Source organism: Zygotorulaspora mrakii, chromosome 5 (genome assembly GCF_013402915.1).
Source record: "Zygotorulaspora mrakii chromosome 5, complete sequence".
In the NCBI taxonomy this organism is placed as follows: Eukaryota; Fungi; Ascomycota; class Saccharomycetes; order Saccharomycetales; family Saccharomycetaceae; genus Zygotorulaspora; species Zygotorulaspora mrakii.
Window position 1 is genome coordinate 840,565 of NC_050723.1, and position 27,647 is coordinate 868,211.

The window sequence follows — 27,647 nt, forward strand, 5'->3', positions numbered from 1 at the left end:
ACGATAAGCTGATGAGTAATTTCTCTAAATGCCGTGTCTATAAAATTCCGAATTAACCTATTTACAATGCCGGCAATTGATTGCACTCCAACCACCACTCCAAAATGGCATTCCCTGCAGCCCTATTTCCTCTCGTCACTAGTAGCTTATTTATCAATTTTTCATGATCTTTATGATGACTTGACACTTGCGGCAAAGCATTTACAAGCCACATTTTGATTTGAAGTGGAAATTTGGCAACAAGAGCCCGCAATATATCGGTGTAATTGTTAATATCCGATCTTTGGGTATGGTACAAGCCAAATAACGTCTGGTACACTAAATCTTGGCCTAAAGAAATGATTTGTTGCTGCATTGTTGCCAAATCTTGTTGTGTGTATCTCCTGTTGCTTAAGATCTTTACCCAAAATTTAGTTATTGCTACAATTGTAAATTTTTCTCTAACAGAGAGAAGTTTCAAAAACTCAGGTAAAATAAATGTCATCCAATGCTTGGAATGAATGAGTAAGGACGGTTTGCAATCCAAGATACAATTAATAAAGTTTATTGTAGATTGAAGCGAGTCTGGGTCCGAGACAATGCTATCTTGATACCTTTTCAGGAATACTTGTTCGATGATAAAATCACAGTCATGCGAGGATAATTGATCTTTAAAGCGATTAATCAGTTTCTCCAGCAAGTAAACATAATAGGGCAAAGAAATCAAAATACTAGTTTTGTCAGCCTGCTTTAAAAGAAATCGCATGATTTCTGACATTGAATATTTGAGAAAATGGGGCTCATCATCAGGTAAATTTAGTGCCTTACCTAGTATCAAGCATGCAACCTCAACAAATTCTGGATCTACTGATAACAATGTATCATTTAATATGAACTCGATTAGATCCATGATCTTTGCTCGAATAGCCAAGGGATCGTTCTTCCAATATTCGTTATATCCTGACATTCTTTCAATTACTGATAAATTCTCGTCCTCTTCTTCTCGAATAAGCGAGGAACCTAGTTCAGAGATGCATGAGAATAGGCAATGTAAATAAATTCTCTGCTGTTGCATTTGTTGTGTCGGGATCATCATAGTTTGCCTGATAAGATTTTCAAACATGCTGAGTAATTGTAAAATATAGTTTCCTTGTTGTTCAGGACCTGACTGTTGAGCTTCAATTATATATCCAACAGAACGCACTAATTTCTCTCTAGTAAAGCTTGAGTAGTTGGAGTTTGGTGACATGACTGAACTCAATACCGCCAAAAATTTATCTAGACTAGAAGATAATTCTTGCCTGCATACATCACATAATGTGGATAGCGCTTTGATGGTCAGAATTTCCAACTTATTGTTTAACTCCGTATCACTACCGCTCCCCAAGGTAGTTATTTGTAGTCCTTGAAAAAGAGTATCGATACAAATATCTAACTGAGAGGGAGATTGCTGGAAGTAGCCAGCAATAGTTCCGAGAAGAACAGAGCTCGTTCTTACAAAATCTAACTTCAAAGCATGTGAACCTGCGCTGTTTCCGGGACTTTCAAACCCATGCTGCAAAAGCATTAAAATATTTCCTACAAGAAATTCACATGAGTCCATAACATCACAGACCCAAGGACTCTCAGATAAGGTCATATCTCTCAATAATGTATTAAGTAGAAAGGCAATAGCTTCTATGTCAAATATACCGTCGTTATCTGTATTTTCTACATGATTTATTGCGTGCAAATGGTTGCCCAAACCTGAAATTAAAATATTGGTTAACTTGTCGTTGCCGAGTATCGACCACAAAGATTCCATCAGGTCTGACACAGCTGAGCGGAAATCGTCGAATTCATGAAAAGCTGTTTCATCGCTATCTCCTTCGATGATTTTTCCTTTGTTTATCAAACTAATTTTGGGCAAGAGTATTTGAACGACTTGCTGAAAGATTTCAGTAGCCAATTGTGGACCTTGTTCCGACAATGTTTCTGGGCTTAAATTAGTGTAAGCTTCGGACAAATCCAGCCAAATATCTACCATTCGCACAGAAAAATGCTCCCTTAAAACTGGTACCAAAGGAAAATTTGTCATTTGCAATAGGACTTTGACATATTGCTGTAAAGCCTCATGGTTTACAGTTGTTGAAGAGATTGTAGTAAACAGTTTGTTGCAAACATCGAGGGTATTTATTTGCAGAAAGTCAACAATGCAAATAGCTAACTCCTTCAATTCCTCAGTCATTTCATTAGTAACCAAATGATTCATATATTGTAACATCCAGTTATGTTTCGAAATATCGAGATTTCCGGACTTTGAAACGCCAATAAATATTATTTCAATTTTCTCACGAAGCTCGAAGCCCATCAAGGTAGGATCATTGGCAAAAACGGTTCCAATTATTCCTATAATTTTTTCAGCAATAGCGAAATTATCACTTTCTTGAGTTGATTTGAGTATAAGGTCTACCATATTCTCAAACATTTCATTGAGATCCATTCTACCATGTCTTGACACATTTCTTACCATTGAGATATAGCTAATCCAAGCACTGATGCTGTCGAAGATTATATCATCAGAGCAGTCAATAATAGTCAAATTTGCATTTATCAGAGCCATTGTGGAGATATACAGATGATCATGCACAATTTCGTAAACTTTAGACATTCGATTCTTTTTCGTTTGGAATTTAGTTAAATCTTCCACTATAATTTGTGTGAACATCAGAAGCAATTTATTGCAAGCTGGAGAGGACTGGATAGATTGGATCAAGTTATCATATGTTATAGGTGCATTAATATATTGGTGTAAAATCTGATCCATTTCTGGATTAGTCGTCCATTGATGTAAGGGTACATTATTGTAACTTGAAAGTAATTGGAGCAAAGTATTCACTGGATTATTCCATTGTGAAATTACATTGCAATTACTGGCCTCAAAATCGGACTCATTGATATTCGTGAAAATAAGTGAGAGGTTAGACATTAATTTTTTTATTATGGTGATCAATGATGCGTAAGCTTGGGTATCACTTATGTATAGATTGCAACACTTGCTTAAGTGCAACAAATTGCACTTAAAAAGTTTCCACAAAGTCTCATGAGAATCAACATTTGTGGTCAATTGAACCGTCAAGGTTAAAGCACCAAAATATTTCACGTTTGAAGAATGAGAAGGATTTATTAGTAGTTCATTGGCGAGATGGATACCTTCATCTGACCTTTGAACGACTTGGAGACTTTGTTGGATTTGAATAACATCGCGAGAAGGATGTGGTGAATATAGTTCCTCGATAAGCTGCCAGCACCAAGTCAATTTTGAAACCCGCAATGTTAGTAAAATGTTAAACAACAGAAAACTTCATTCGATAAGAGAATGAAAAAGGTAAAAGATATGCACATACGCTTACAACTTCTTCAATATTCATAATTACACCTACCAGGGATGAAGGCAAATAGATAATCTGTATACGCTGATATTTTATAGCTCCACAAAGCTTCTCGGCATGAAAAGGTTCGCTTTTCTTCCATGCGATCGTGAAATGCGAACATTTAGAAATAATTAACAAGTAAACGACTAATTATATTATAATTAAAGCATCAATTGTGTTGTGCAACCCAATGCATCTTACAATATCACAAACTAGTTTCTTGATGTGCGATGATTCCTTTTCAAAATTCGACATTGGACGTATATTTCCCAGCTTCGTGTCATAGAAAAGAAGTCCATAGTTGAGCATGTTTAGTTTACCCTTTTCTACCATTTCAAGTATCTCTGGCAAAGGCACTAAACCGGGGAATACGTTTGGAAAATTTCTGTAATCCTTTGCCGTACTTGTCTCACTATGATTCCCATAGATACTTCTATCCTGAGTGACCTCATATGGAATGCCTAAGTCTGACAACTTCCGTGCAGCAGCATTCGCATTGATTACAGCGGTTCCCTCTGGACCATACACTGAATCTGCAGTGTTTCTGGCATTTGACTTGGAGTCCATCAAAGTTGGGGGTCCCTTAAGCTTGTCGTTTAGATGCTGCTCGCTAAATACCTCAGAACTTTCATTTTGAAAGGTAAAAAGCTTCTCCAGGTTTACATTTTCTTTCAGTTTTTCTATGGGAATATATTCATGTCGACAGATATCTAGTAATTCGCCTCCATACTTTGCCTTGTAAGCCATTTTTGGACAATCCTCGATATAGTAGCCCATATAATAATAACCGAGGTTTAGTCGCTCTGTGATGCACAGCTCCCTTAATGCGCTGAGCTTCCCAAGTGACCACTTATGGTAGTCTGGATCCCAAATGAAATATACTGAAGATATGCCTGACGGTAATATATCCACTACTGCTACAGCAATCAAATTATTTTTATAATAGTAGCATTCATGAGCTGGACCCAATCGTTTCAATCTATCATTCTTCTTGAAATCCTTCCAGTTATTGAGTTCGTCCCATTCTTCCTGTGTACCGATAATAGTCTCTTCAGAGAAAGGTGAATCGCATAGAAATCTTTTGAAAGACTTCTCACTGTTGATATGATCCTTATGAACATTTTCCTGATACTTTACGAAAAGGTCATATTTTTCCTTTGTGAATACAGCAGGTTCAAAAACGCATTTGAAACAGTTTGAATTCCTCTCACCTTCAATCATTTCCTTAAAATAGTCCACCTCTCGGTTGGTCGTGTTATTGCTATTTGAGAGTTTTTGATCTTGGACATCGTCATCCCTAATGCTCTTCTTATATCTTTTAACGCTAGTCTTCAGCTCTTTGGAAAACCGCACTTGCTTTGAAGTAGTTCTTATAGTATAGAGACGGCAGCAATTTCTCAGCATATCTGTCTTGTAAAGAAACTTCCCGGATCTTCTAAACCCTATGTTACATAATTTGTCATACATTTCGACTGACAAAGACTCTGCTTGAAATCCTAACGTGGCATTTTCAAATGCAATATTGTCTCCGTCTTCTTGGAGGAACTGAGACCACGATTGCAACGAATAGTCTTGCTCTATGGGCTTTTTTCCATGACAATAGCCGCATTCAGTATTGGACTCCCTTATGTAGAATGGAGCAGATATTATTAACCTTTCAGTCATCAAGTATACTAATCTTAATTCAATATTGAAAGAGGTCTACTACTTTCTGTATTTCCTTCTCCAGCGAATGAATCTAATCGTTATTTTGATCGCTTTTTGGTGATCACGTATATGTTTTCGACGATTGATAATCATCCTTACAGATGAACAGAACATTATGCTTAACATAAAGCGTTTTGCTCGACAAGATAAAAGCAGAAAAACAGATTGATTCTCAACAAATGCTACGTACTGCTGTGCAGAGAAGATCAATATCAACGTTCTATGAATTGTTCCCACGGACTTTTCCTAAAGGCACTCCACAGTGGAACATAGAGCAGTCGAAACTTCGCAAAGAATATCGAGCACTACAAGCGCAGTATCATCCTGATATGCTTTCTGCAACGTTTGGCAAATCAAGTGACCATGATGGTGGTGACCAGTCGTCTTTGTTGAATAAAGCGTATCATACGTTGAAGGATCCTTTATTGAGATCGCAACACATCCTCAAAGCTGTTCAGGGTACAGATTTAAGTCAAGAACGAATAGCACAAGATATAATGCAAAGCAATCCAGATCTCCTTATACAGGTTTTGGACACGCATGAGCAGTTAGAGGAGGTACAAAACATTGAAGATGTTCATGTAATTGAGAGAGAGAACAAACAAAGAATCACAAGTATCGAACATCAATTAGAACAATGTTTCAACGACAAAGACTTTGCCAAAGCCTCAAAGCTTACTGTAGAATTGAAATATTGGGTCAATTTGGCGAAAGCTATTAAAGAGTGGGAACCTGGCAAGCCGGTAACCCTCTCGCATTAGGACATTTTATATAAACACAGTATATCCACATTCCAGAAAAGCTCATTACGAGCGGCCGTTCAAATATTTTGATTATGATCATGATTAATTACTATTATGAATGATGTAGAGCAGTCAACTGGGGAGACTTTTATATGGATAAGTAAATAATTACAACGAATCATGCACTGACATCTGGTAAGGAAGGTATTTCAAATTCACATCTAGCGAATTCCTCCCATTGTTCTTCGGTAGTTGGATACTGCCTTAGCCACTTCATTCTTGGTCCTGATACAGCCTCATTATTTATTCTGAAGCCAAACACCTTCAGTTGGTAAGCTTCTTTCGTCTTTCTCTCTACATATTCTTCCAATTCCTTGAAATGCTTCAAGAATACACCAGGAAAACTAGTCCCCCAAAATGCTCCTTCGAGGCATAGATGGCGTGACGACTGTGGCAAATATATATCTTGACAGCTTGGACAATATAGTCTCACGGTATGCTTCCCTATTGTATCGCTTAAACCGCATGGAAGCAGTTGCATCCCCCCGCAGTAGTATCTTGGACATGTGCCGAACTGCTTACGATCAAACTTTTCTGCCATGGCTTGTAGACCAGGTTTGGTCAGTATATATCTTGCATGAATCAATCCATATAATTGTTCCGCAGAGTGCTCTGCTATACTTCTATTGACTAATTGTGGCTTAGAATCAGTGCCGTCCTGAGTACCCATATCATGATCTTCATCTTCATCTTCTTCGTCACTCATAGCTTCAAGGTCCAATATCAAATCAAGTGCCTTGCGGTAGTGAGGCACCTCCTGAGATAATGAAGTCATGTTGAAATCATCCTCGATAAAGTCTGTAGGTACCTGACAGAAATATTCGTGACCAAATCTTGAACAAAACGATGGAATCCATTCATCGTAAGGTCCACTTTCCTCGGAGGAGTTGAGGTTGGATTGATCCTCAATAAATTCCTGGGACATAACTAGAAGACGGCGACCTGGAGATATCGATGAAATTCTTTCGCAGGTACAGCTCTTTTTTTTTGTATTTGTATTTGTATTCAGGTTTATTTTTACCTTGTGAGTGTTTGCAATGACAATAATAAAAAATTTTCCTCAGATAAGCTGTAAAAAGAGTGCGAAGAGACTTGTACGACTAAAAAAAGCCCCAACAGATCAAGTGTTTGTGCATTTGGGTTAAATACTAAGTGCTAAGCATGGCATTCTATTCTGATAACTGGGTAGTGTACGTTGCATTAATATATCTAGCCATTAATAAACTCCTCCAGTATACGATTTCACACCATAAACAATGGAAGTCAAAACTACCATTCCCAAACGTACGTGTATCGCGCCAGAGGTTTCTAGAGAAAAGGCATGAGATAAGGAAGCTGCAAATTGAAAATAGACTTATATCTGCCCAGGATAATTATGCTCAATGGACCAAAAATAATAGAAAATTGACAAAACTGGAGAAAGAGTTGAGTTCCATAAAAGAAGAATTAACTAAAGCTGTTGCAAAGAACGACAAGCTTTTGGGTACCTTAAAACTTGTTGTCCTCACTCTACCTTTCTTGGCATTGAAGTTGCTGAAAGGTAAGCACATCGTATATCATTTACCTAAATCTGATGTATTTCCCCAACTAATGTCTGGAGTTTGGACAAAGGGGTGGCTATATTTGGGACTGGCCCCATTGCAAATGTTGAGAGGCCGCTCCATGAGTGCGGTATCAATTACTGAAGTTGGTGTTTCTTTGGGTATTTGGTTGTGGGCATTACAAAGGGTCGTTGATACAATTGAGTTCTTAATTAAACAACTATTTCTAGAGTCTGCGGTCACAAGGCCAGAACCTAAAGTTCAAGAGGTTCATGAAATAAACAGCGACAAGATTGAGTTGGATTGATACACGATTATAGGCACCTTTGCAAAAGGTAAGTATTGTGTATGCACTGTGTAGGCAATGATTGCAGTTATTGTCTCTATACGTCTACTTAAATCTCAATAAATCTCCGCATGTTTTAATGTCTGCTTCATTTCTCTTGAAGATCCCACGTTTAGAAGTTATTAAGGGATCTAAAAGCTGTGCAAATTTAGTCATTTTGTCTCTTTCTGATCCGCCCATATATTCATACTTTCTGAACATTTTCACGCAGAAATAATGTAACCACAACAAATTCGTCCTGGGTTCATACGTTCCCCATGAATGAGACTCGGCTAAAATTGACCTCATCAAACTATATATCTCAAATTGATAGTCTCCTCCACCTTGAAAAAACAACGGGTGATCCAATCTTGTGAATAAAACAGATTCATTAGGACCTTGCTCCGCTCTGCTCGATTTTAAATCACATAACGTTACGTTAGAATTTTTGTCAATTAAAATATGATCCAAAGTTAAATTTCTGTGTTCAAATTGAAATTTTGCTTCTGCGACATATAAAATTGTCACGCATTGCCAAAATATTTTTTGGATTTGGGACCAACTTGTTAACTTGACACCAGATAAGGGTATTCCATGATCCTTAAGAACGAGAAGTAAAAATAGTTTGCCATCCTTATTAAATTCATCCGATGATGACTCACGAACCACATATGACTGTAATAGATATGGTAATCCGGTTGTTCCTTTGCAAAGACGCAGCATTTTCAACTCTTGCAGACACATCTGCTTCGAGTAGGTAACATCTTCTAAAGTTGCCAAGGGCAATTTTTTGTAAATTACAGCATCTTCTGCCTCCTTTGCTTTCCAAACATGTGTTGTTAACCTTTGAGCGGTTTTTAGAGAAGACATTTTCTCATAGTCATTAACAATATGTTTAATATCGCTGTACTCTAAAATTTGTTGTAATAATGATTCATCATAATCTTTCATTGTTACAGGTGTTGAGGAGCTCAGAGATAATAGAGAAGCAGAATTTTTTAATTTGGCTCTGATTTTATCTCTTGACATTTGATCAGGAACTGGCAGTGAGATTTGTGGTCCTTGTGACGTGGAAGTATTGTGAGATGATACGGATGAATTATCCGGCCCTGAAGTATTGTTCGATTTCCGTCTCGTTTTGAATCTTTGCAAAGAAGTATGGGAAGTTTTGTGCTTCAAACTTGATTGCGATGTCATATGTTTTAAACCTACCATTGACATATTAGATGACGATGGTCTTTTTGATAGGGAGCTAGATATAGTTGATGAGGAGTCTTTACAGGAGTCGTTAACGGTAGCACTATTATTGTTGTGAGAGAAAATCGATTTGTGGAAATCAGAAAACGACGATTTGTGTTTTGTTTTATTTTCGACGTATCCATTACTAGTATTCAACGCGTAAGAGGGGTTTTTTCCGTTCAGGCTCAGTGATTGACTTGATGATGACCTTGAAAGAGAGTTCTCATCACCACCACTGCCATTGCCACTATTTCTTTTCCAGAATTTCCATTTGGAACCTTGTGATACCATCGAAGATAGTGATGTGATACTCGGCGAATGGGTGTGGAAACGTTGACTGTTTTTATCATTGTGGTATTGATTATAGTTATTGTTATTCCCTAGCATTACTGAATGACGTTGACGAGATGTCTCATTAACAATTGGAGCTAAAGGAGGCCTAAAATTCGAGTTTCTTCGCTCTGTTTGTCCCAACGGTTTTGAATAGAAAGAACGACCTATGGATGTTTTTGTAGGGATTTTGAAATTTTCTTTATCGGCTTTGTTTTTAGTGCTATTTTTTGAGTTTTCCTTGTTGTCATCACTTATTGCAATCAATCCAAATAATTGTCTCAATGATGACCCCGTCGATGATCTTTTTAATGAAGTAGTCGGAGATCTTGCACTGTGTTCGTTAGTCTCGCTAATACTGTTGGTACCAGTAGACATAATAGTTCCGGAGCTTATTATCGAGGTTCTCTTGTGTGACGAAATGGAGCTATGGGTCGAGACTCTCTTCAAGAATTTGGAATCGCGGTTTTCCTTCGTGTCTTTGTTCTCTCTCAAAATAGATCCTGAGTCATTGGTGAATGTCGAGAGAGTAGACCACCTTTTCTTCGCACTGCCGTTGGCGTTGGCGTTGCTGACACTATTATTATTGCTCGACGAAGAGTGATTAGACATAAAAGACCATCTTTTCTTCTCTTCGGTTTTACTTTTCATACTGATGCTGCCAACTCCCACGGTGGCATTAACCGCGCTCACCTTTGCCATTGCGGCCGCGTTGAATACACCTGGACCGGAGCCCAATGGTTTCCTTGCTCCTGGGCTCGCTATTTTACAGATGATTCCAGTGGCTGGTTCAATTCCGTTCTTACCTGCCGGTACGGCTGCGGCCATCGCATCTGTATGTGTCTTTCCTAATCGCGCTTGTTTTGGTTCTATATATGCTTCTCTGCCGCCATCTCCATGATGGCCTGTTACTTCACCTATCGAGTCCACCGACGAATTATAGTCGTCTTCATTATCAGAAACCACAAGAGCAATAAATTTCTTGCCGTCAGTATACTCCTCAAAAGAATTGTCAAAATCCATCGCTGCGGTTTTGTACCACCAAATCCCAAGCACTTCTCACAAATATCTTAACCAGCGAATGTGAAAGCCACTCAGATATTAGAAATATATATATAACGCCTTAGCTGCTGTCGCAAGAGATTCACAAACAGCCACAATGAATCACCCAATTTTTGTATATGTTCATCTTTGATGTACCTCTTTTTGTTTACTTCCCTCAGCATTGTTTACATTTATCTTCGTTCGATATGACGTGTCCGGATTTGTTTACCTTTCGCGTTTCGTGTTTCCCTGTCCGATAGAGTTTTCGGACACATCTTCGATCAGGAGCTCAAACTAACAGCGTCAGTCCAGAACTATACCAGTTATACATCTCTTTTTTATTCATTTCATCATTGGCTGCTCTCAGTAATTGATATATGAGGCCTGTCAAAAGATGCTCTGACTACTCGATGCATTTGTTGGCTGGAACTTTGAATAGCTACTGATTGTGAATTAATCCCGAAGCGCTTTGCAATTACTGGTGGAACGTATCGTGCATTCTTTATAGCGGTATGAGGCAAACAGCTATATTTGGTTGCTGAAATATCGTACGAGAAGTGCTTTTTATCAAGCTGCTTGTCTGGAAAACTGGTTATAAGATTGAATTAGTCGGCAGGAGGGAAGCGCGGGATGTATAAACGACGGCGACGTCGGCGGCTAAAATATGGCTTAAGTAGACAGGAAAACAATTGAGAAAAATAGCAGTGCAAGAGTCTCCTACCTTGGAGTTTCCCTAGAGCACATCACTGGCTTAGAGCTGGCGAATATATTCGAAATATCCACACTGCACATGTGCGCAAGATTTTTACTATCCGCATTACTAAAAAAGATGGAAAGAATGCCGTAAAAATCATGTTGTAATGAGGCATCTCTTTGACGCAACATGCTTCAAAAGTTCAGTTCAAGAATACCCACATCTCATTGTACTGTTGAAAATAAGGGCAGGTCTGCTACTAAATTTTTCCATTCTGTTGAGGTGGCATTTCATGATTCAAAGATCAATGTAGCATGTAATGTGACGAGCAAGAATGCCCATGCCATTCACGTGAATCTTGGTTAATTTTGAGCCGGTTAATATGTTTGAGAGTATTCAAGCGACGAAATTGTTGTCTTAGGGGGGCGCTGAATTGCAGCCCGTCGAGAAGGAAATGTGCAGTTTGTTCAACAGGTGACGATATATTTAAATTGTAATTGGATTCCAACCCGATGAGAGAGTTGCGGGAAAAACACGCCCTCGTACATTTGCTCAAGAAACTAATATTTTTGTAAGCTAAACAGAATTTTCATTTAGCTTTGCTGGCGCGGTCGAAACACAATGGGCCTTCGTTCCCATCATTAGCAAACAATCTAAAAACTGTGAGCATCAATAACTGTGAAGTGTTAATAAAAACGAACAATTGCTCAAACCATCGTATTATAGCACAAAAAAGTGCCATGTTCAAATGTCACCGATACTACTCAATCGCAACATTGAGCTTCTTTCTTTGAGTATTTTAATGACCCGAAGTGAAGCCTTTTTAGATCTGATTCTTTTTATTTTCATCAAGGTATTTAGTGTAACTATGGGGCGCGGAGCGTAGTTGATCTGAAATGTGAAAAACATGAAAGCTCTGGAAGCTGAAAAGTGGGAGAGCAAAAGAGCAGTGGTAGCTCGTCAGTTATGTCATCAGGGGGTGAAGTAATAAATGGTTCGAAGCAGGAACACAATATTAATGCTGTAGATGCTGCTGCTTTAACTGGCGAGGATAGCAGTGACGATGATTTTGGTAATTTTTCTGATGCATCTTTTGAAGAAGAAACTGAACCAAAATTGAAAGAGTTGAGTACTGACGCATATTTAGACGAGCTGGTCCCGGATACATTCGCTGCTCAAAAAAATCAAACTATCGATAAAGTCTCACTAGCGGATTTGATCAGCGAAGAAAGACCGCATGTCATTTTTGAACAACTGGTAAAAGTGCGAAGTGTACCTAGACCATTTATTTGGGATAAATCGCATTTAAAGGCTAGCCTATGGCATATTCTCAATATACCTGTCGAGGAAACGCTTGAGCATAGGCTTAAGAAAAAGCGAGATCCACTGAATGATTCCCTTTTTTTTAAGTTTCAGTCCCTGATACGCGATTCCAATATCCACAGCAACTTTATTTTGAAGGATCATTTCAAGCTCAGCTACTATCCTCCGTTGATGCCGGCGTCGGTGCAAGATGTTGACGAAGAAGATCAAGAAATAGAGATACCGAAGTATCTAGCAATCGATCCGGACAATGTCAAGGACCTAAAGGGGTACCATGACGCACTTTGTCATGCAATAGATGTGCTATTTGTAAACCTGCAGCACCTTAGCCAAAAAGAGTCAAGTTTGGTAAGCGATAAGACAACCTTCGAAAGCGTAGTGACGAATTTGACAGGTCACACTCAAAGGCTGCATAGAGATGAGATCGCATTTTATAACAAAAAGATGAGACGTAAGAGCAAATTCGGTTGGTAATTTTGGTTGGTAATTTTGGGTTAATTTATATCTTTGTTTCGTATATATAAGCGTATATTTATAAATTTAAATCTTTTTCAATCTTTTTGATCGTTTCTGAATTCTAAACTCTGAAATCGAGGTCTGGCTTCTTGGTACCTCTTTTCTTTGTTCCTTTCGCAAGACTTCTTTCGAACATGCCTACGTCATGTAGTGATCTACCCTCTGGATCTTGCTCCTTCAATTTGAAAATTCTAACTATCCAGTTTTCGGAGGTAAAAGCTTCTTCAAAATAATCCAGCTGTTCAACATCTGATGCTGATACAGTCTGCGAACGGACTCTATCTTGTCCCTGGCCATTGAAAACTTGAGGGAAATCCTTATAGCACATTTTGTAAAGTAGAGATTCTTTCATGGTTTTTGTTGCCTGCGAATCAACACGATATTCACCTTTTGAATTGAAATAATTCCGCTCCTGAATTTCCTCAGGCCAAATACCTTCGCTAATTCTTATCATCCATAAAAACTTATTGATATCATCGCCACTGAATCCGATAACACCACCAAAAATCACCAATACATAATCGACGTCATGTTGCTTAAAGATTTCGTACGATTTCCATTCTGGTGAAGACATTGCCTTACCAACGATGGCAATATGAGTATTGTTCCATGTATTGTTATCCACCAGAGTGGTTCTGTCAGCCATACCTCCGATTTGGTAACCGTAATCCCACCAGGCGGCAACTTTAGCATCTTCATTTGTGTTCATTCTCAACCAATAGTAAGCTTCACGGAAATCATCAATGACAGCAGGACGACCGTCGGGTGTTTGTGATGGTAAAACAACAGAAGGTGATGAATATGCCATTCTTGTTACCCAAGTACAATGGAAGACAAACAAATACAAGTAATATATGAAAGAGCCACAAACCACCAAACGTGATAAAAGAGAGCTGAAATTCCAACGAACTTCCTTACCATCCCTTTCTGGTGACAAGTTCAAATAAACGTCAAACAATTTAGACAATGCGACTGCTGCACAAACACAAATAACTGGAGTTAAAGTTAACATCAATCTTATCATAACACCAGCAAAATATGAACACAGCACGGAGTACGCAATGACAAAAATATGTTCATCTTTCAAATCAATAAACAGTAAGAATACACCGACAGGGAATAACCAAATCAAAAAGTGGGTATCGAAGAAGAAGGCGGGCCAAGCAACTGGTTGATGTTCTGAGACGGAAGCAATGATTGGAATATGAATTTTAGCATAATTTGTATCCCATAGGGAGTAGAATCTTCCAGTCCAAGGCGCAATGAAACCAAAATAGGTCAAAGTAAACAATCCGAGGATGCCCAATCCCAGCAGTAAAATAAGTGAGACGAACATAACAACTTTAAATTTTTCATTGGAGACCTGATTTTTCACAAAGTTACCAAATGCAACGATCTGTATTAAACCAAAGACACCTAAAGCTGCCATATGATCATTTGACCTGATGGGTAAAAATCCGACAAATGGTATTTGCATAGAAGCCAAAGTACCAATTGCATACCAAGTACTGTAAGCAGTGTAAAGTTTGTTATTGTAGCGGCCCATAAGAATTAGGATGAAAATATGTAGAGGAATCAAATTTGTGATAAAAACATAACCACCCCATGCAGAAACCATATAGAAATAGAAAAGCGCAGTTAACGTTGCAAAAAAAATTGAACCTGTCTTCTGTGCCTTAATCCAAAACATAAATGTAACCATCAATAAAGTGATAGCAATTGCTTCATTATCATATGACCCAGCTACTGATCTTGAAATGTAACCTGGAACAATTGCCATAAACGCACCTGCAAATAATCCAGCCGCCGAATCTTTGATTTCCTTAGTAAACTCGTATGTGGCCCAGGCAGTGACCCCTGCAAAAGCCGGTGCGAACAGGACACAGATATTGCGTATATCGATAGGTAGACCAATGTTTTTAAAAAAATGCCACACTAAACCACTGGTTGTCATCAACCCGGGGTACAAAGTACCACCTGTGACTCTCCCTAGCGGATACCAGGTCCGATCATCGAACCAATTCAGGAATTCCAAAAACGAATGAGATACCAGGTACTTAGTTGCTCTGAAGTTGAACCACGGATCGAACTCGTGGATGATAGACTCAAATCTTATAACCGAGAATAATCTTGCGGAAATTGCAGCACCAAAGATTGCAACAAAAATACTGATTTTTAATACAGTTTGAACCCACTGGACTAGCCAATGGGACTTGTCTAGCGCTTCCAATTGCATCTCAAAAGGGATAGCTCTTGGATTTCCTTAATTCATTTGCCAACAAATACGCTTTCACTTCCCACTCTCGCTTGCTGAATCCAATATACACTACCTTTTCAATGTTAACGTGTTCAAATTTCCGACCGGGTAACAAATTCAAATTCCTTTCTTAATGATCACTCATCTCAGCCAACAGTGAGGCATAGTATTACCAAACGTATTATTGAGCTTCCTGTAGCAAATATCGGTCGTAACTGGTATATTTGTGGCTACTAAACTTTAGCTATCATTATGTAAGCTTTTATGAACACCAAGCGATGACAATTCAGCTTTAAGGTTCCCAACCTGACACCTTTTTAACGTTTAAACTGGCTGATTCATCGGTCCAGTATGTACCACTTACAATTTAGTCCAAAGAAAGCTGTTAGATACACAACAAAATTGCCAGACCTTGTTATCAAAGCTTTCTAGAGAATACTCATGGTCGTGTAATGTGACTCTCAATTCGAGTATTTCTGAGAACTCTCGGCGGTTATTTTTTTAATCCTTAATACACAACATTTGAACAGGGCATCATTGCGACTGAGTGACTACTAGCGAGTAAGGACACAGGTGAATGGTGAGCTCTAGTGCTGCTGGTAGGCCTCAAACAATTATAGATTTTCAGCTTGCAGCAGCCGCCATTGTCGCAATCGTTATGAGAGAGAGCAGCGGCAGCGGCAGTGGCTGCCGCTGGCACCACCGATTCCTTTTCAGGCTGTTAGCAGAGCACAACAAGCATCAGCCGCTATTGACGAACAGGCTCTACAGTGACTGATTCCAGCTCTTCTAGGTTGCCTGGCTGTTCACTATAGTGCCCAAGACTATTGGAGGCTTTGGCCGTGGTGCGTGATAAATACATGTCCTCTTTTGTCTGGAAAGATACAATCAGGACACATTCTGAAATCTTATGCCGGCTTCTCTCCGGTTGTTTCTAAAGATGATTGCCATTTTTTGGACATTTTTTTGTGTAGAAAGCGAGCTGGTGGAATAAAGAGAGACATATATATTGCTGCAGTTTCTTATCAGGAAAATTAGCGATGTGCGTGAGAAACACACTTTGAGCGAAGACGGAACGAAATAGACTAGAGCAGAGTTGAGTTAAGTTGAGTTGTGCGGAGTTGAGCATAATTTACCAAAGTAGTACAGGTTGAGCAAGGTCTGTATACTCATTTACTAGAGGGTTTGCGACGCAGTGCAGTGCAAGATAGTATCGCATAGCAGGCTTGACATAGCGCATTATGGATGATGAGTAGCATACACAGCCAGTCAAGCGATTCGCATTTAAACGATCAAGACCAACATATGGATCTTCAACGTAAGGACGACGAACAACAACAAGCAACACAGTTTTTCAGCGAAAAGACACCCGCCATTCAAGAAGAGGAGGAGGAAGATACAGGGGAAGAAGAAAGAGAATCCGAGGGCAACAGAGAGGAAACAAGCAGTGATTCGACATCCAATAATAAAGAAGAAATTAATTTTGTGAGTCGAAATACAACAAAAGCCCCACGACTGCAAAAGACGAAGAGTCACCGGTCGTCGTGTAATTCATCATCTTCGTCTAATAGTAACGGCAATGGGGTTACCAATAAATCTACTATGACTTTTGAAAAGCAAAAGGTTGCGCCACCCAGGGCAAGAGCACAATCTGCCCAAAGCGTGTTGAGTAATTTATCACTTAGGTCACTGTTATTGCAGAATAATTTGACACAACAGCAGCCACAGCAACCTCCTGCAGGGAATGAGAATTACTCTGCCACAAATTATGGTAATTTAAATCAACAAATTCAGTCACCGGCGATGTCATCATCTATGAGACGCAAAGCTCCCACAAACGTTATGTTCAGAAGAAATAGCTCTGAGAATGAAATAGGGTTGCAACTGCCGTTTACTGATGACAAAAGATTGGATCTAGATCCCAAGCACAGCCTGCGCAGAAATTTTTCAAGAAACTCATTGATGAAGAGACAACAATCCGCAAATATCGTAGAAACAGTTGAAATTGAAGATGATGAAAGTAACGAAGAAGAAGAGGCTCAAAATTATCAAATGAATCTGCCTGATGATAAAAATATCACAGATGAAGATGATGAAGTATCTCAAAAAAAACTAACTGAGAAGGCATTACGAAAGCTATCGCTCTTAAAAAGAGGAAGTTTGCAAAAACGTAAAAGTGACAATTCAAGTCAAAATTCTGATAAAGTAGAAAATGTAAATGAAAGCACTGATAATGATAATGAAACATTTGAAAAAATAACGAGTCAAGAAGGATCGATGACTCACTTGCAATTTGGCAATAAAAGAGTGATTTTAGATTCTTCTTCGTTTCTCCTTGGTAATAATGGCGTGCGATCCAATCAACAACAGATGCAACAACAATTTTTTCAACCCCTGCAAAAGGCATCCTCAGATTCAATTCAGCAACTTAGCGTTAACACTAATGGAAAGTCCAAGACGAACAATAGTAAAAAAAATTTCAAACAAATTTGCAATCCGAAGAAACCTCTATATGTGCCAGCTGTTTTGAGAGATACTGCGGAAACAAATATCACTATAGATGATTTAATGAGACCAGATTCTCCTCAGCATACTTTATTGAATAATTTTCGTGGAAATTCAGGTTCAGGAAGTAATCATAATCCATCATCTCAGGCAAGTGTTTATTCGACCACATCATCGATTTTAGAAACCTGTAGAAAGAAAATAAGCTCGTTTCTGTTTCCAAACTCTGATTTTTCAAATTCTGATCTACCGTATGGTTTGAATTCAGAATCACCTAGATTACCAAGGAAAGATCATTGGCTGCCTGATTCCAAGCGGGCATCTTGTCATTATTGTCATAAGCTGTTCACATTCTTCGAAAGAAAACATCACTGCCGACATTGTGGAGATATTTTTTGCGATCAGCATTTATCTCATTGGTTGTATCTGAACTCTAATGCAGAGTTTATAATCGGTGGTGGCGGTATGGGTACTTTATCCAAAGTTTGCGATGGTTGTCTCGGGGACTATGAAAATTTAATAAGGAATCCAAGCTGGAGGAGCCAAAAGGATAACAACCAACCAAATCAAGAGGATAGTGCAGATTCCAAATTTTCCTCTCGGTGTAATAGTAATGAGCATAATCCTAATAACATTAATTATAATTATAATGCCAATAATTATAAAAGTCAGCAAAGTCCGGAAGCTATAAGTGTGGATAAAAAGGACCAGAGCGACGACTCAAAAAAAGAAAATGGTGATATTATTGGGTCTGTCGTTGGGTCTGTGCCGGCTGATTGGAATTGGAGTAGTTTTTGAAGATGATCGATAAAAAATATTGATTCTGGTTGGATTGACTTTTTACTTTTGTATTTTATTATTGTTTACTTTTATACATTTATTTATTGTATTTATTTCCATCATTATATTAGCAACGTGTCAAACATTGTTTTATACTATGTGTGTCGTTATAACGGGGATTCAAAATATTCCCGTCGGTTTGTTTCAATTCTCAGTTTTTTCACTATCAACTCCTCTTTTATCCCACACAGCATGTGCTATCTTATCTGCTATGAGGTTTTTGAAATGCGATTTTTCCTCCACAACAAACTCATATCCAGAAGATTCTCCGCTGGAAGTATCCATTGATAAGGAGCTGTTGGACTTGTTGCCTGTTGTAGAAAAAAATGGTATATTAGACAAAGAGTTGTCACTGTTTAGTAGTGAAATGGCATCTGAATCAGTATGACTACTGCTTTCGCCAAGTTTTGGGATATTCTCAACATGTTCCCCATCTTCATCTTCGTCCCCTTCAACCACTATATTATTAGATTCCCTTACCTGCCTAGTCTTCTTTTTCTTGAGTAGTCTTCTCCTCTTCAGCTCAGCTGTTTTTCTGTCTTCATCCTCTTCATTCACCTCATATTCAGTGCGCAAGGAATCCGCATCGAAATCAGGGAACAATTCTGGACCAAAAGTGTCAATCGCTTCTGTAATCCTTTGTTCTAACAATTCCCGCTCCTTTTGTAGACCTTTTAGTGCCTGCGGTGTCGTTATTGAAAGATATAATGGCCTTAATGATTTGAATATATCCATACCGATGTCCCCCATAATCAAAGCGGAATAGGTAACAGCCGCACATGAGATATAGGAGACACAAAACGTCAAGATTTTACTCGAGAAGTGTTCACGTAATTGGTATGAGAATAAAACTGACCATACGATATAAAGTAGTGGTGCAAATCCCATTCCAATTAAGATTTTCCAGGTTGCAATAACATCGTTGGCTCTAATTTTAACAGTTGATGCAGCGAGAGCCTCTTTTGCCTTCTTTTGGGAGATTATCTTGGCCACAATGAAAACAGGAGAAAACATTATGATACCAGGTAAAGACAAAATGACTGATACCAATAGTCGAATTGATCTAAAGATTAGTAAACTCAAATTTTTGGCAAGACTTATACGCGCATGTTCAACAAGATGATCCGGAATATTGTAATGACGTAAATGGGCATTATAACGCATGATGTCCTTCTTTAGAGCAACAATTTTAGGGTCATCTCTGTAGATTTGATATCCTTTGACTAACCTTCTATTCATTTCGACAACTAAGGGAAGCGGAAGTCTAGAAGATAATTGACCTGCATAAAGCCTCCTCATCGCCTGAACAACCATCAAAGTTTCATAATCGGTACATGTTACGGTAACAGCTTTCAAACCGCCAGATATAGTTTCCAACAACTCTCTTACAGCTTCTCTATTGGTATCAGGATTTCCATACTTACTTACTAGTTCAGTTGAAATTTCGATTGGGTCACCAAATTCAATAACAGCTCTAGATCTGAATTTGTGGGGATGAAAATAGTTCATACCACAGGGAACAATTTTAACATTGATATCAGGATGTTTTTGCATGCAACCCAATGCCATGATGGCAACACCGGCTTTCAATGGCAAAAGATCCGTTCTATCGTGAGAACCGCCTTCAGGGAAGATACCAATACATTGGTTATGCGCCAAATGTTCGAAAACGCGGTGGTAAACTTGCGATTGATCAACTCTGTCAGCATATTTGAAAGATGTACCCTTCAACAAAGCACTTTTAACTTCCGGTTTTGCTGTTTTGAACTCTTTACGAAGAATTAAGGCTGTATCGCTCTCAATAGATTGAATCTCTGCAGATCCCATAGACTTGGGTAAGCCAATTAGGCCTTTGGGGCTACACTCTTTGGTGAAGGAGGTCCCATGACCAATTATGCGGCGTGGGTTTTCAGAATCCACAGTGATCTTACCTTTGGCAAGCTTGAGATTATCTTGCGCCCTCACAACGCCAATCGACATTACGCAGCCGGCTAAGAAACCAACGGCTTTTCTTCTCAAGGACTTCTCTGCAATAAGAAATGACACACGCTTATTAACAGCTTTATTCACTTGCCCCATTAAGATAACCGGATCGACAAACTGATTGGCATGGGGTGCCGCAACGAATATGATAGGACCCTGTTTAGGAACTTTAAATCCTCCGCGAGACCTGATCTCTCTGAAAAAGCAATCAAAAATGTTTGTCAACAAATACAGTATACAGTCGTATATCACTCTTCTATTCAGCGGCTGTTCCTCATAATGGTACTCATCGCATTTACTATCATTTGTGTTTAGATCACAAGACTTGTTCGCACTCATTGCATCCTCTTTCGCAGGCATTGGCTTCTCCGTTTGATGCATCCAAGAAGGGATTCAGCTCAATCTACTGCAAGTGAACAGAATAAGTATACCTCAATTGAAAGTGCTTCTTCTTTTTCGAACTTGGTTTTATTATATGTGTTTGGTGAGAAACCAGAAGGGGCTTTTCGCCGATACTCTCCAAGTCAAAAAATGAAAATCTCTATTTTCCCATAAAAAACTCCTACAGAAACTTAATTAACAGAGTAGAATGCATCTATAATTTTGAGATGAGAAATACTTGAACCAAAACTCGCTTATCTCTGCGTTCAATTTTGCGTAGTAAACTTTTGGTTTTGACACATCGCTGCACCACATCGTTTACGTAAACTTGTGATGAACTGATTGGCATTCTCAACTTTGAACCCTTCAAATTGCAAATCGTGTATTGTAATGCAAGAGTTCTTGCCGCATCGCACGTAAAGGCATTGATCTTCCTTGCTGTATACGAAGTCACCTGGTGCTTCAAGGACTTGCGGGATGAGCAGGCCTTCTGGTACTGCAGAAAAGGAATGAAATATGATCCGCTTCAATGTAACCTCATTGTTCTTAGTTTGGACCTCTTTGTGTGTATACAGGGGACCTACTGTCTGCAGTTTATTAACAATAGATTCGGCGCTCTCATTGCTCCAGTCGACTTGCTTGTCCCTCGAGCTAATTTTTGACGCATAGCTTGGATCATAAGAAGAAATAATCTTAAGCGGGTTTTCGTAGGATCTATCCAAGATGACTTTTACTAATAACGAAGCACCTTCTAGTCCTAATTGGTCCATTAAAATTGCAGTTTTCAGGGGAGTTTCTTTGTCGAACTGATTTATTGTTCCCTTTGATAACAGATCCTTGATTTTAAGTGGCTCAGTTTGTGCTACAATTGTCCCATGATCGAATTTGAGGGGATCCAAAGTTTGTACCGTTACACCTGTGAATTCGTCCCTATTCAATAGTGCATATTGTATGGGCGATGCGCCCTTATAGCGAGGCAATAACGATGGATGAACATTCAATGAGTACTTGACATGCCTGAGCAGCTCCTGCGAAATCAGTTTACCGAAAGAAACTGCTACTATCATATTGTAATTATCGTTTTCAACAATATCACGTAGATTAGCCCAATCTTGACTGGTTTCACACGAGAGAGGCAATGGCGACCCCAATTTTTGATTTGCAGTGACTATTGGCGGATATTTTAATTGAGATTTTTGCCTTCCGCACCACTTTGCTGGTCTGGAAACCAGCTGTAGTTTGCCGATCATTGTAGATGTCTTTCTCAATGAATCGAGGGCTCTAAATGAATGCATGCTGAACTCATCACTGCCAAAGAATAGTATATTCAGAGGCCTATGCGAAAACCATCGTCTACCTTTCAATCTCAGTACTCCAATTTTCATCACGATCCTCAATAAATTGAGTACCTTATAATCTGAATTTTTAGTTCAATCTGCTGATCCCCAGTATTACAAAATAATATTTGTTTCGCATTTATGAAAAGAAATAAGGTATTGAAATTTGGCTTTGCACAAGTAACGAGTGGAGACCCATCGTTTCATGCACTTAGAGAGCACCTATCAATTGAGTTAATCAATATGAAATGAAATTTGAGGATGAAGAGTCTAAGGAATTACAGAAACAGAGACTTGAGAGACGAAGGCAAAAGTTCTCGGAAGAAGCCAGAGATAATATACTTAACAGTCCGTTGCGAGACGAGGCCTTGCTGAGTAAATCAACCAATGCTGGCATTGAGTCTCTGGTAGCATCCCAAGATCTTAGAGAAAAATTCCTTTGCCAACTAAAACACAAAAATGCAGATCAAAGAGAACACGGATTACGGAAGTTACGAGAAATCATCGTTAGTATTTACGATCAGAATAAAAGCGACAGATCGTTTGTGGAACAGGCTTACGAGGTCTACAAAATGTCTTACGATTTTTATCTTCAGAAGAGAGATTTCAATAAAGTCGCCAATCTTGTGCTGAGCTTCATGGTCACCCACTTACCGCTCGACATGACAGTGGAGTACGCAGAAATCAACATTATCAGTCTGTCCCATGTTACACGGGATATGGATATGTGCATCAGAAGTGTAAGGGACATGGCTCACGGCAGTACACCAAGTGAGCTACTCAATAGTTTGCTTGAAATGTCTGTCATTTATATGTATCAAACAAGCTCCCCCCGCCGATGGTTCAAGATATTATCAGCTTTCGACACTGAATCACCGATATATTCCTACGTGACAAGGTCAAAAGCATTCATGGAGATGCGAAGAAGGAATTTCGAACAAATCGCAAAATGCTACAATCAGATTCCCGTAGGTTTCCTCATCGATCGATGGTTTTCTAATATGATTACTGCTGATGAAGTCAGAAGTCTTCACGACTTCGTCACTACGCCGAACGGAGCAGAAGTGATCGTATTCAAGAAAAGAAGATAGGATTAACGAACCCAGGTACCTATTGAAATTCAATTGGAACTTCGAAATTCACGTTAGTTGCGCACCAAACCTATGTATGTAAAGTATACTTCCGTTGCGTCGCTTTGAGAGGCTCAAGCGAGAAATGAGTAACAATTTTTTTTTGCCTGCACTAAGACATTACACTTTAACTTAGATCTCATAAAGTGTTACGACAGTAACAGCTCTCCATTGTGAGGTCTGACTTGTATTCTGTAGTTACAACATTATCAACTTGTTGAGAATCATTGTTCACGTCACTTAAATTCTGTCCTGCGTCCTTAAGTTGGGCCCTCAAGTTGGGCCCTCATCACAGAAACAAACACCACCATCTTTATATTATCCTGGGAAAGAAACCATTCAAGACCCGGTTGAAAATTCTCCTAGTGGTCTGAGCTAAATATAAATTGGATAGACTATTCAAAATGCCAAATGAAGGAATAGGAGAGATGTTGACGCCCAATATAAAATTAGAAGAATTGGAATCGAAGTTAGTGGCTTCGGATGGTGATTGCAGGGACAAAGTGATGGGCTCAATAGACAACACACAAAAGGCAATACTTCCGATGCGGTTACTATTCAATGATTTTATTCAAAGCATGTCCAATGTGGATAATCTAGGAGGGGAGAACCCCAAGGAGAACTTTTTGTTGATCAGAAGTAAGGTATTGGAGCTATCTACTAGGGTCCAAGTAGTTGCGGATGATTTCAATAAGCTGCAACCTCTATTCGAGACTATATCGGAGTACTCTACTAAACATGGTGATAAAAAATATCAACCTTTGGAAACTTTGAAATCGTTTTCTCCCAATGGTGGCGCGATAACGAACAACGTGCTCAGCGGTGCGAACGTCAACGGTATTGCTGCTAATATAAATTCTACAAGTGTCGAATCTAGTACTAAGAAGTATAATAGGTCCAACAATGGCACACCAATTAATGCTTCAACTCCAGGGAGCTCAACGCCTACTTCTGCTGTTCCTCCTGCAAAGAAACCCAGAAAACCAAGACAAAGTAAAAAAGCTATTGCCGCTAATAGTAAAAATCAGACACATCCATCAGCAATTAGTGGGACACCAGCTGCAAATGGTATGGGGTCTACCCCAAATGCCTCGATGCCCGTGATAAGCGTTCCCCCCACTAATATGATGGCCTCACCTCCGTTAAGTGCAATGATGTCTCCAATGGCACCAGCAAATTTTGCTGCGACTCCACAATCTCAAGCACAATCACAACCACAACAGCAACCGCAACAGCAACCGCAATCACAGGCACAACTTCAAGCTCAAACGCAATCTCAGGTCCAAGTGCCGCCCGTACCGCAGTCACAGCAAGCGCTATCTCAAGCTCAACAGCAAAGGCAACAGCGGCAGTTCAGTCCACCATTAAGGAACAATGCGGCTTCTCAATCCCATCTGAACATGAATAATATCACTCCAGCCAATATACTAAACATGAGCATGACGCGAGAAGGCCAGCATGTTTCAATGCAACCACAGCAGGCTCAACAACCACCACAGCCTCAATAACCACCGCAGCCTCAACAGCAACAACAGCAACAACCTTCATATCCCCAGCAACAACCTTTGTCTCAACCTCAATCACATCCTCTGCAGCCGCAACAGCTCCAACAGCTCCAACAGCCATAACAACAACAGAGCGCCAACAGAGATTTCGATCCTCTTGATTTTAACAACTTCGACCTTTGGAATCTGAATATGGACATGATATGACATGAAGTGTCTTACAATATATGTAGTGTGTAATCGTTGTTAACATGCAGTTGATAGTAAAAGCCCTGTTACCCGGGGTGTGGTATTTTTTAGCTACGTTCACTTTCAAAAATGTGAGTCAGCTGCAGACTTGATGATCTATTTCGACAGTCAACTTATAAAGTTGAAGAAACTCTTCAGACTTTTAGAGATCAAGCTGTAGATTAATAATTGTGTGCTATTTTTAAGATAGTCATATATTGTTTGGTAAGGAACGAAGAAGAAAGTAGTGAGTAGTGAGGAATGTCTGAACAATTGAGGCAAACGTTTGCCAACGCCAAAAAAGAAGGAAGAAATGCATTAGTTACCTTTATGACCGCTGGATACCCAACGGTAGATGATACAATTCCAATTTTGAAAGGCTTTCAAGAAGGTGGTGTCGATGTTATTGAGCTAGGTATGCCTTTTTCCGATCCAATCGCTGATGGACCTACTATCCAAGTAGCTAACACGGTTGCATTGAAAAATGGTGTTACCGTCAAGAGTACCTTGGAAATGGTTCGTAAAGCTAGAGAAGAAGGTATTACAGTGCCATTGATACTGATGGGTTACTATAACCCGGTTCTTAACTATGGTGAGGAACAGTTCATCAAAGATGCTGCAGAAGCAGGTGCTAATGGATTTATTATTGTGGATTTGCCACCAGAGGAAGCTTTAAAAGTCAGAAATTATGTAAGAGAGAGCGGATTGAGTTTGATTCCATTGGTTGCTCCATCTACCACAGATGAGAGGTTAGAGCTTTTATCTCATATTGCCGATTCATTTGTTTACGTCGTCTCAAGAATGGGTACTACCGGTGCGCAGACTTCTGTGGCCCAAGATTTATCTCAATTGGTTACTCGTGTACGGAAATATACAAAGGATATCCCATTGGCTGTTGGCTTTGGTGTTTCGACAAGAGAGCATTTCAAGGATGTTGGATCCCTGTCCGATGGTGTTGTAATTGGATCTAAAATTGTCACCTTATGTGCGGAGGCTGCCAAGAATGATCGTTATGCAACTGCAAAAAACTATGTGGAGTCTATCCTAGCGGGTTTAAAGCACCAAGTTTTGTCAAAGGATGAATTTTTGAAAATGCAAGCAGCATCCTTGCGAAATGCAAGTCAAACGAAAGCGTTGGTTGATGATTTCAATGAAAAGCATACGTTTCCCACCAGATTTGGTGATTTCGGTGGCCAATATGTTCCTGAAGCTTTGCATGCATGTTTGAGAGAGTTAGAACAGGGTTTTGATGAGGCCGTTGCTGACCCACAATTCTGGGATGATTTCAAATCTCTTTATTCTTATATCGGTCGTCCATCCTCTCTTCATAGGGCAGAGCGACTTACCAAACATTGTGGCGGTGCCCAAATTTGGTTGAAAAGAGAGGATTTGAATCATACAGGATCTCACAAAATTAACAATGCCCTGGCTCAAGTTCTTCTTGCCAAAAGATTGGGAAAAGCTAAGGTTATTGCTGAAACTGGTGCAGGTCAGCATGGTGTTGCAACTGCTACGGCTTGTGCAAAGTTTGGTCTTGAATGTACCGTTTTCATGGGTGCTGAAGATTGTCGTCGTCAAGCCTTGAACGTTTTCAGAATGAAAATTTTGGGTGCCAAAGTTGTTCCGGTCACAAATGGTACCAGAACATTGAGAGATGCCACATCTGAGGCTTTCCGTTTTTGGGTCACCAATCTGAAAAGTACATACTATGTTGTTGGCTCTGCCATCGGACCTCATCCTTATCCTACCTTGGTCAGAACCTTCCAATCAGTCATTGGTAGAGAGACAAAGGAACAATTCGCAGCATTAAATAACGGTAAGCTACCGGATGCTGTAGTTGCATGTGTTGGTGGTGGCTCAAACTCTACTGGTATGTTCTCTCCATTCGAAAAAGATTTAAGTGTAAAGATGCTTGGTGTTGAAGCTGGCGGTGAAGGTGTTGACACAGCTTTCCACTCCGCTACTTTAACTGTCGGTAGACCCGGTGTTTTCCACGGTGTTCGTACATATGTTTTACAAGACAACGATGGGCAAGTGCATGATACCCATTCAGTCTCTGCTGGTTTAGATTATCCAGGTGTTGGCCCGGAACTAGCATTCTGGAAAGCCACCGGTCGTGCTGATTTTGTTGCAGCTACCGATGCTCAAGCTCTTCAGGGTTTCAGATTACTTTCTCAATTGGAAGGTATTATTCCAGCTTTAGAATCGTCACATGCAGTGTACGGAGCATGCGAACTGGCAAAAACTATGACACCAGAGCAACATTTAATTATAAATATATCTGGTAGAGGTGATAAAGACGTACAAAATGTTGCTGAAGTTTTACCTAAACTTGGACCAACCATCGGTTGGGACTTGAGATTTGAAGAAGATCCCACTCAAGGAAAATAACCGTTGCAGCCGATTGTTTGTACGTAAGGAAGTATAATTGTAAGTAAAATATAATCTATTGGTACTAAACAACCCAATTTAACAGCAAATAGATAATTTGATGAATTTTAGCCGAAAGATAGGGTCTTGTCGCCTCCGTCTATCGTAATTACATTGAGGCGTATTTAATGATAATT

At 39.4% G+C, this 27,647-nt stretch overlaps 14 protein-coding genes across 14 annotated transcripts; 7 read left to right on the top strand and 7 right to left on the bottom strand.

The window, feature by feature from the left end:
* Positions 1-61: 61 nt before the first annotated feature.
* On the bottom strand, positions 62-3,389 carry KAP122 (Kap122p; the record flags this gene model as incomplete). Its single annotated transcript, XM_037289147.1, has 2 exons — positions 62-3,259; positions 3,366-3,389. 2 exons carry the CDS (start codon positions 3,387-3,389, stop codon positions 62-64), a joined length of 3,222 nt encoding a protein of 1,073 aa, XP_037145042.1.
* A 153-nt stretch (positions 3,390-3,542) lies between these two features.
* ATE1 (arginyltransferase) lies at positions 3,543-5,057 on the bottom strand (the record flags this gene model as incomplete). The annotated part of the gene is made up of 1 exon (XM_037289148.1): positions 3,543-5,057. One exon carries the CDS (start codon positions 5,055-5,057, stop codon positions 3,543-3,545), a length of 1,515 nt encoding a protein of 504 aa, XP_037145043.1.
* Positions 5,058-5,278: 221 nt separating this feature from the next.
* Positions 5,279-5,860, top strand: JAC1 (J-type chaperone JAC1; the record flags this gene model as incomplete). Its single annotated transcript, XM_037289149.1, has 1 exon — positions 5,279-5,860. The coding sequence occupies one exon, from the start codon at positions 5,279-5,281 to the stop codon at positions 5,858-5,860; it is 582 nt and encodes a 193-aa protein (XP_037145044.1).
* Positions 5,861-6,020: 160 nt separating this feature from the next.
* On the bottom strand, positions 6,021-6,827 carry CKB1 (casein kinase 2 regulatory subunit CKB1; the record flags this gene model as incomplete). The annotated part of the gene is made up of 1 exon (XM_037289150.1): positions 6,021-6,827. The coding sequence occupies one exon, from the start codon at positions 6,825-6,827 to the stop codon at positions 6,021-6,023; it is 807 nt and encodes a 268-aa protein (XP_037145045.1).
* A 236-nt stretch (positions 6,828-7,063) lies between these two features.
* Positions 7,064-7,750, top strand: GET1 (GET complex subunit GET1; the record flags this gene model as incomplete). The annotated part of the gene is made up of 1 exon (XM_037289151.1): positions 7,064-7,750. The coding sequence occupies one exon, from the start codon at positions 7,064-7,066 to the stop codon at positions 7,748-7,750; it is 687 nt and encodes a 228-aa protein (XP_037145046.1).
* Positions 7,751-7,834: 84 nt separating this feature from the next.
* ALK1 (protein kinase ALK1) lies at positions 7,835-10,360 on the bottom strand (the record flags this gene model as incomplete). Its single annotated transcript, XM_037289152.1, has 1 exon — positions 7,835-10,360. The coding sequence occupies one exon, from the start codon at positions 10,358-10,360 to the stop codon at positions 7,835-7,837; it is 2,526 nt and encodes an 841-aa protein (XP_037145047.1).
* A 1,681-nt stretch (positions 10,361-12,041) lies between these two features.
* LAA2 (Laa2p) lies at positions 12,042-12,872 on the top strand (the record flags this gene model as incomplete). The annotated part of the gene is made up of 1 exon (XM_037289153.1): positions 12,042-12,872. The coding sequence occupies one exon, from the start codon at positions 12,042-12,044 to the stop codon at positions 12,870-12,872; it is 831 nt and encodes a 276-aa protein (XP_037145048.1).
* A 103-nt stretch (positions 12,873-12,975) lies between these two features.
* Positions 12,976-15,150, bottom strand: STT3 (dolichyl-diphosphooligosaccharide--protein glycosyltransferase subunit STT3; the record flags this gene model as incomplete). Its single annotated transcript, XM_037289154.1, has 1 exon — positions 12,976-15,150. One exon carries the CDS (start codon positions 15,148-15,150, stop codon positions 12,976-12,978), a length of 2,175 nt encoding a protein of 724 aa, XP_037145049.1.
* A 1,266-nt stretch (positions 15,151-16,416) lies between these two features.
* Positions 16,417-18,474, top strand: PIB2 (Pib2p; the record flags this gene model as incomplete). Its single annotated transcript, XM_037289155.1, has 1 exon — positions 16,417-18,474. The coding sequence occupies one exon, from the start codon at positions 16,417-16,419 to the stop codon at positions 18,472-18,474; it is 2,058 nt and encodes a 685-aa protein (XP_037145050.1).
* Positions 18,475-18,660: 186 nt separating this feature from the next.
* On the bottom strand, positions 18,661-20,880 carry SCT1 (bifunctional glycerol-3-phosphate/glycerone-phosphate O-acyltransferase SCT1; the record flags this gene model as incomplete). The annotated part of the gene is made up of 1 exon (XM_037289156.1): positions 18,661-20,880. The coding sequence occupies one exon, from the start codon at positions 20,878-20,880 to the stop codon at positions 18,661-18,663; it is 2,220 nt and encodes a 739-aa protein (XP_037145051.1).
* A 266-nt stretch (positions 20,881-21,146) lies between these two features.
* Positions 21,147-22,265, bottom strand: FMT1 (methionyl-tRNA formyltransferase; the record flags this gene model as incomplete). Its single annotated transcript, XM_037289157.1, has 1 exon — positions 21,147-22,265. One exon carries the CDS (start codon positions 22,263-22,265, stop codon positions 21,147-21,149), a length of 1,119 nt encoding a protein of 372 aa, XP_037145052.1.
* A 200-nt stretch (positions 22,266-22,465) lies between these two features.
* Positions 22,466-23,308, top strand: HG535_0E04100 (uncharacterized protein; the record flags this gene model as incomplete). Its single annotated transcript, XM_037289158.1, has 1 exon — positions 22,466-23,308. The coding sequence occupies one exon, from the start codon at positions 22,466-22,468 to the stop codon at positions 23,306-23,308; it is 843 nt and encodes a 280-aa protein (XP_037145053.1).
* Positions 23,309-23,751: 443 nt separating this feature from the next.
* PGD1 (Pgd1p) lies at positions 23,752-24,855 on the top strand (the record flags this gene model as incomplete). The annotated part of the gene is made up of 1 exon (XM_037289159.1): positions 23,752-24,855. One exon carries the CDS (start codon positions 23,752-23,754, stop codon positions 24,853-24,855), a length of 1,104 nt encoding a protein of 367 aa, XP_037145054.1.
* A 486-nt stretch (positions 24,856-25,341) lies between these two features.
* TRP5 (tryptophan synthase TRP5) lies at positions 25,342-27,471 on the top strand (the record flags this gene model as incomplete). Its single annotated transcript, XM_037289160.1, has 1 exon — positions 25,342-27,471. One exon carries the CDS (start codon positions 25,342-25,344, stop codon positions 27,469-27,471), a length of 2,130 nt encoding a protein of 709 aa, XP_037145055.1.
* Between the last annotated feature and the right edge of the window lie 176 nt (positions 27,472-27,647).